The following is an 8,232-nucleotide window of genomic DNA, read 5'->3' on the forward strand; positions in this document are numbered from 1 at the left end:
GGACGTTGGTGTTAGTCCTTCAAATGTCAGGAGGGGCAATGATGAGGAGATAGCGGCTCCAATGGGCAATTTGAATTCTTCGGAACCTGGAAAAGGTATTCTTCCTACTCCTATTCAGTCCTTCTGCCATCAATTATGGCGGAGGGGAGGAGATAGGCAAAGGGGGTAAGCACGTTAGACTATGAAGATTATTAGTTGAAATGTTAGGGGTCTTACGGATATTAGGAAGAGAAGTCTGATTAGGGAGTTTCATAAGGAATTCCCACGATATTGCCTTAATCCAGGAGACTAAGCTTGAGTCAATAGATGGGGAGGTATTTAGAGGGATTTGGGAAGAGCGGTGCAAGGATTGGGTTTTTGTACCTTCTCGGGGTGCAGCGGGCAGCATTCTAGTGTTGTGTGACACTAGGTCTATTACTAGAGTGGACAGTTTAGTGGGTTTTTTCTCTCTTTCTGTCTTGCTTGATGTTAGAGATAGGGGTCAATGCCTGCTCTTAGGGGAAATTTTTGGGATGAGCTATATTTTGCTTCTGGCTTATGTAGGGGTGTACTCAGTTTTTTATGATTCGGCTATTGCCAAGATCGAAAACCAAACAAACTCCTCGGTTTTTAAAACTACTGAACTGAAACCGAACCGTACACCCTCGGTTTATAAAAGAACCAAACCACCGGTTTTCTGGTTCGGTTCAGTTATTTTCAGTTTTATCAAACTTTGAACTATTAAACAATTAAAAAAAATCTTCAAAGCCCAAGACTTTGGGCTAGGCTGCAACCACAGCCCATCTTATAATTTTGAAAAGGTAGATTATCCCCTTGTAACGAGTAAGCTTGAAAGTCTCTTAAAGGTAAGTTCATCAGATGCATTCTTTCTTGATCTTAAATTTACTTGAGAGCAAGATTTCCTTTCCTGTATTTTTGTTTTGAAAGGCTCTTTGATATTTCTTTGCATTTGTTTTGACAATAGCTTGGGCAGCAGTCGTGCCTGGTGGGTCTATTCCCATATAGTCAGACACAGCAAAGCTATATTCTGTGGACAAAGAAAGCAAATTGGGGTTCTGATACTGTGGAGTTATTTTGTAATTGTTTGTTTAATTGTAACATTTAGTGTAAATAATGTATTGTGCAATGTAATAATCTGTTATAAGTTTGAATTTATAACTGCAGCTTTGGTCCTTTCTTCTTCTTCCCCTTCCCCTTCAGTTTCTCTCTGTTCTGCTTCTAATTCTGCTCTGTTTCTGATCTGTCTATTCTGTCTTTTTAACTCCCTATTATGTCCAGCAATTACACTATTGTTCTTCCCCCTTCTTCTCCTTCTTATTTCTATCTCTCCCCCAACTCTCTCTCTGTCTATGTTTCTGATTTTCTATTCCTGTCCTACATCAGGGGGGTGTTGGAATAGCCTTATTCCAGTTTTTTCCCATTATCAATCTCATAACATATTGCTACACTAACATTATTACTCTGAAAATTCAAAAACAATAGTTGTCAATTTGGGATATTGTAAATTGAAATCTTAATTTTGTGAACCAATAAACCAAATTGAATCGTAAGGTTCAACATGAATTTTTTAAAAAAATCAGCTGTAATTCCCACGTAGACATTTTGAAGGTGAATTATTTTTATTTTAAAAAAAAAAAGTAAAAAATAACCCAAAGTCAAAACATTTAAACTTCAATCTTATACCCAAACACTTCTAGGTTCCAAAATAGACTATCCTTGAGGTTACTCAAACAAATGAAATTTTGATGGGATTTTTATACAATCAATTTCTTTAAGACAGTTTACAAAGCCCAAAAATGTTAGAATAATAATAATTTTAAAGAGAGATAAAAGGAGATGAATTTTGTTTATTTAATCTGGAGACTTTTGCTGAAGTTTTTAAAGCATTTTGCACTATACTGCTAATTATTGTGTTAATTTGAAGTGATAGGAAGAGGAATTTCCCTAGAAACATCTTAGTTGGGACTTTATATTGAAAGCCGCAAAGGATGAATGAATGTGTTCTGGTGAGTGGTGAATGTATGCCATATATTTTTATTTAAAACAGCTTTTAGCCTTTTACATACATTGCTATTTTTGAGGAAACAAATTGAAATAAGGAGTTGTCACGTAATTTAGCTAAAGTATAATGATGATTAATTATGTGGGTTGTTAAATAATTATTGCATTAATTTAGAAGAGATAAGAGGAGGAATTTCTCCTAGAAACATCTTAGTTGGGACTTTATGTTGAAAGCTTCAAGTTCGATGTTTTAGAAGGGATGGTAGAAAATGGATTATGTTCAAGATCAGAGGTATGGGACCATTTTACTAGATTGTGGGTTGATGATGCTCAAGAGGTAAAAGCTAAATGTAAATGTTGTCCAAAAGCATTTTGTGCTGATTCAAGAAGAAATGGAACAAGGGTTTTGCGGAATCACTTGAACATATGTGCCAACTACCAAGTATCCCTATAGGAGACCCTGTGATTGTAATCAATCACAAATTAACTTCAAACCAGAAACAAAAATGGGGGAAAAACAATTAACATTGCAAAAATATGATGCTGATGTTCTTAGAAAGGCCATGGCATATATGGTCATAGTGAATGAACTACCTCTTAGATTTGTGAAGGGACAAGGTTGTAAAAATTTTTGGAACTTCATGGAAACTAGATTTAAGGTTCCATCACAAGTGATAGTGACTAGAGATTGTCTTCTTTTATATGGGAACAAGAAAAAAAATTAAGAAAATTTTTGAGACATAATTGTTAACGAGTTTGCCCCACAACAAACACCTAGACTTCTTTACAGAATGTTAGTTACATGTGTTTGACTATGCATTTTGTTGACATTGAATGGAGGTTACAAAAAAGAATTTTGAGTTTTGGTCTAGTTCCTAATCACCAAGGGGAAGTGCTAGGTTTTTCTATTGAGAAAGCTTTGTTAGACTGGGGAATAGATAAAGTTTTTACCATTACTGTGGACAATGCTAGCTTTAACGGTACAGCCATTACTTACATAAAAATGAGGGTGAACAATTGGAAGCGAAGTGTGCTCTATTGTCAATTCTTGCACATGAGGTGTGTTGCACATATCATCAATTTAGTTGTGCAAGATGCATTGAAACTTGTAGGAGATTCGGTACCTTGAATTAGACAAGCAGTGAAATATATTAGGCAATCACCAAGTAAAACTGCAAAATTTAAAGAGTGTGTAGATGAGGAGGAGGTGTAAAAAGTTGTTGTGTTTGGATGTTCCTACTAGATGGAATTCCACATACATGATGTTGGACACTGCTCAAAAATTTCAAAATGTTTTTGATAGATTTGATAAAAAAGATCAGGACTTTGCACTTGATCTTTCGAGAGATGGTGGAAAAGGAAAGCCAATGAAAGATGATTGGAATAATGAGAGGAGGATGATGCAATTCCTAGAATATTTTTATGAATTCATTTTGCGTGTTTTTGGTTCTAATCATGTGACTTCTAATACTTTTTTCAATGAAATTTGCATGGTTAATGCTGTTTTGGAAGATTGGTGCAATAGTGATGATTATGAATCAAGTGAAATGGAATTCAAAATGAAACATAAATATGATGATTATTGGGCGAATCTAGAAAAACTGAACATGATGATGTTTGTTGCCACCATTCTTGATCCTCGATATAAGTTGGAGTGTGTGGAGTGGGGCCTTTATCAATTGTTTTGTCCTCCTCCATCTTCAATTTCGAGAAAAAAGGTGAAGTATGTTATTTCTGCTAGGTTTGATGAGTACAAAAATGGGGGTAAGCAGTGCAGTGGACCTGATGGTAAAGCTTTTAAAAATTGGCTCTAGTTCTTCTAGTGGTGTGATGGATGTTGAGCAACCATCAATGAAAATAAGGATGCTTATGGTGGATAAATTCAAGAGGCATAGGTCAAAAAAAGAAGGTGGGGAAGGCAAGAATGATCTTGATAGGTATCTTTCTGAGGACCTTGAAGAGCCTAGTCATAAATTTGATATGTTAAGATGGTGGAAGATAAATAATCCGAGATTTTCTATCCTTTCACAAGTAGCACATGATGTTTTGGCTTTCCTTATATCTATTGTTGCCTCAGAGTCTACATTTAGCACAAGAGGTCGTGTTCTTGACTCTTTCAGGACATCATTGACCCCCAAGATTGTGGAGGCTCTTATATGTTCTCAAGATTGATTTCGGAATTCATCACTAGCAATTAACTATGAAAAAAGCCTACAGGAAATTGATAAACTTGAAAAAGGTAAACGATAATCTTACAGTTTGTCTTTTTTACATTTCCTAATTGTTTTATTTTAATTACTGTTTTGCATTTATTTTGTCTAATTTATTAACTTTTTTCTTTTTAATTCATTTCAGACTTTGATAAATTTGGCCTAAATTTTTCTACCGTTGACATTGTTGATGATTTGTTGGTAAGATTATATATTCATTCCTATTATGAACATTGTTATCAATTGAAGAATGCGGATGACTTCAATTATTCAGAGTTGTAAATATTGATTTTCTTTTTGGGTGAACAATTTTAATGTCTGTTGTTTGGTTTGTAATTTAGGTTATTTCATATTTTCTTGTTTACTTTTAATGTTTGTTTATTTTGGGCAATTAGGAATAGGAAGACTTAACTACTAAAGTTCCCAAGAATTTTCTTGGTTAATTGATATGTAATTTGCACTATAATGATTTGCAGAAAGTGCTTGGCAGAGAAGCGAATATGAACTAGGAACAAAAAGAAAAGAATATATGTTTCCATATTTTCATATCAATTATTATTTAAAAAGTTTTAATATGACTAGCAGGTTGCATGTTCTCAATAATTTTTTCATAATTTGTATGTTCTTAAATTGTCCAATAGTAGAAGGTTCAATTCTATTAAGATTATGAGACACGAAAATCAAAAGGTCCACTAGGTTCTCAATCTCAACAACCTTTGCAAAAAATTATATTACATATTAAAAAAATCGGTTAAAAATCGAAAAAAAACGTACCCAAATGGCCGAAATTCAGTTCTCTGTGAAGTAGCCAATTCGGTTTCGATTTTGGTTTCGGTTCGCCAAAAAAGAAAACTGCAATTTTCGGTTTGGTTTTTAGTTTTCCTCAAAATCGAATCGAACATAACTGAGGGATAAAGCTCCTAGGCTAGACGGTTTTAATTTAGCTCTTTATCAAGATCGTTGGGCAGTGGTGAAGAATGACCTGATGAAGGTAGAGAAGAATCAAAGGGGGAATGAAGGAAGAGAAACAAAGAGAGAAGAAGCAGAAGTGCCCTCACTGGCACATTATTTTTAATTAGATCATGGTATGACATGAAGAAGAAGAAGAAGAAGAAGAAGAAGAGGAAAAATTCTTATTCCCTCTCCATTGACAGCAAGAAATATAAGTTGATGGCATCACGAATTCTTCCACTCACCAAGTTGAAGTATATCATTGATTCATTTCTTATGAAATGAGATGATTTGATTTATGGGGATGGGCTCCTTGGTACTGCTCAATAGAGTCTGAGTTGAGTTCTTTTCGAAAGGACAGAATTGATGTAGGAAGATAACGGGTATTTGGATGGATCAGTTCGACCCAAGTTTGAGGCCTATGTCCAAGAATAGGGTCGATGGTTTATTGGATCCTAAACCCAAATGTGCTCAGTTAGTTTAGTGTTTAATTATATGTGTTTAATTTGCTTATGTTAGGATTATGCACGTTGGGGGCTTGTTTGTAGTATTTGTGTGTTCTAGGGGTATGTTTGTAATGTAATGTAGTTTTAAGGGTTTATATGTAATTTCAGTGTGAAGAGGCTTTCTTATAAATACCGTTTGAATTTGAATTGAAGTGAACATGAGTTTCCCCCTTGTATCTCCTCTCTTCACCTTCCTTCCACTCTCCAATTTCTTTTTATTTCATTCATGGCTACAGACCATTGATGATGCTCCTGCATCAAAATGGCTTCAAATTTGCTTTGGGGTAGGATTAATTTGGGTTTTTCATGCAGGCTGATTTGATTGTATATGTGTAGAGGATGTCTGGCAGAATTGACTTTATTGTTTTGATTCTACTTTATTTTCTCACTCTAAGGATTTATTATCCTCCTCTTTGTATTTTCATCTTCTCTATGTCATAAATTTATTTTTCTATCCCATAAATAAAAAAATAAAAAAATAAAGCTTGAAAAACAATGACATCCACAAAGCCCAAGTGAGGCATCCAATTCAAAATGCTAATTTCACTGACTAGTTGAAAACAAAAATAAAATAAAATAAAATGCCATAAAAAGAATTCTTGCCACTTTTATACATGGGAGAGTAAATGTCAAAATGCAAACCTAAGTAAGACATATTTTCCATTCAAGGTCTACAACAGCACACATGTAGTTCAAGAGATCTTACTTTCCCTGGATTATTACTGTAGTTCCAACTCCACAAACATTTTCACTTGAGTTATCTATAACTTCAGGTAATAGGCAGATTGCTGCAGAATTTAATTTGTTAAAAGGAAATATCATAAAACGCAGGTGTAGCTGCTCAGGCTGTCTCTGCTAGCGTAAAAGTGTAAAGCCGTAAAACCGGTTTATCTATGGCCTTGCGGTAATGTTGAATTTGAAAGATCTTGCTTTTATCACAGAATTGTTATTTGTGAAGCCGCTTTCTATTTTGATTGATCCAAACAAAAACTAATTTATTTAAACAACTGTGGGTGGAAATACTAGAATTCACGAGTGAAGTCAAGCTCTTTTGATCAAGCATAGCATGTCATCAATATTCCAACAGCAGTTCCAGTGTAATAATTAAGAAAATATGGACGCAAATTGAATGAATTGTTCTAATATTGAGCAAGTATCTGATGGCGGGATGAGTTTCCAGAATGTGAGCCCCAAAAGTCGATTTCAGGAATAGGTTTTCTTAAACAAGCAAAATCAGAAGCCCGATAATATATTTGAACAAAGAAATCGACACGTGAAATTGAACGAAGAAGGAAGCCAGATGTAAAGAGAGTACACGATACCTGAGAGGAAGATGAATCGGTAGAAATGTGAACGCCATTGACGAATATCATTTCTTAGAGAGTACGCGATATCTGTGCTGCCGCAGTAGAAATCGAATCCAAGAATGGCGCTGCCACCCGCCAGTGGATGATTAATATGGATGCGTAGTCCATTGCAGCTGAAGTGTTTTCTCTTTTTCTTTTTATTTTTTTTGTTCGGTTCCTATCGTCTACTCATTTTCCGTCCTCAGTGACTGTTTTTTTTTCCCCCAATTAGAATCGGAGCTTAGGTCGTCAATATTCCTTCTCACTTTTCCCAAAATTTTAACACTGTTTCAAACTTTAACCACTGAACTGTTTGGAGACTCATTCCTTAACAACTTCATTTAAATAAATTTAAAAACGATATATTTCCTGTAGTTACTTTTTTTTTTCCTATTTTTTATATAGTAAAAAAATAAATTATGAAAATTACGTTCGGTTAAGTTGTCAAATTTTACTCTTATTGTCAGCCCTCAATTATTTATGAAAAATTGAATATTAAATTTTATAATTTTCAAATTTTTTGAGAATCTATTGTCAAAATATTTTATATTCAGAATTAAATTTCAAAATTAAACATTAATTCTATGTATATTTTTTAATTAAAATTACAATAATGTCCATAAATTTTGAAAAGAAAAAAATAATAATAAGAGCTATTTACAAAATTATTTTACTATTTTTTAATTGTCATGTACGAGAAAAAAAATATAATAATTTAGTAAAATAATTATAATTGCTATAACCCATTATACTATTTGAAATTTTTATTATGTTATAATTTTATTCTTTTAATCATATTTATTTTAATTATTATTTGATTTCAGAAAAAAATAATTATTTATTTAATCAAGTTTTTAAATTATTTTAATTTTAGAAATACTAACCAGACAAGTTAATTTTAAATTTTCAGTTTATATTTTTTATTTTTTATTTTTATTCTGATTCTTAATTTCAGGTCTATGAAAATTTTAAAACCTCTGGGAGAATTTACACGTTTATATCAAATCTCAAAAGAAACCAGTATCTTTTACCCTTTGTTCAAACAAAATCATAAATTCGAAGTACACTTTGAACCATCTCCAACCATCAAACTCAATTGATGACCCACAGGTAAACAAACAGCAACCGTCACCTCACTTGGAGCACCTGCTTTTATTGTAGATTGTTATTTGTTGGTTCAAAAGGTGTCTAATTTTTTGAAAAAAAAAAAAAAAATGC

General features: G+C 33.3%; 1 protein-coding gene across 5 annotated transcripts in view; it reads right to left on the reverse strand.

Moving 5' to 3' along the window:
• LOC131151658 (protein N-terminal asparagine amidohydrolase) overlaps positions 1 to 7,380 on the reverse strand; it is a 50,062-nt gene extending 42,682 nt beyond the window's left edge. The window contains exon 1 of one of the 5 annotated variants that reach the window (XM_058102961.1): positions 6,991 to 7,380. In XM_058102961.1, the coding sequence (XP_057958944.1) occupies positions 6,991 to 7,041 (51 nt within the window). In that variant the 5' untranslated portion in view covers positions 7,042 to 7,380. The remainder of the gene's footprint in view (positions 1 to 6,990) is intronic. The other 4 variants (XM_058102959.1, XM_058102960.1, XM_058102962.1 and 1 more) reach the window with 4 other exon arrangements.
• Between the last annotated feature and the right edge of the window lie 852 nt (positions 7,381 to 8,232).

The sequence above is a fragment of the Malania oleifera genome, chromosome 3 (assembly GCF_029873635.1).
Source record: "Malania oleifera isolate guangnan ecotype guangnan chromosome 3, ASM2987363v1, whole genome shotgun sequence".
NCBI lineage: Eukaryota > Viridiplantae > Streptophyta > Magnoliopsida > Santalales > Ximeniaceae > Malania > Malania oleifera.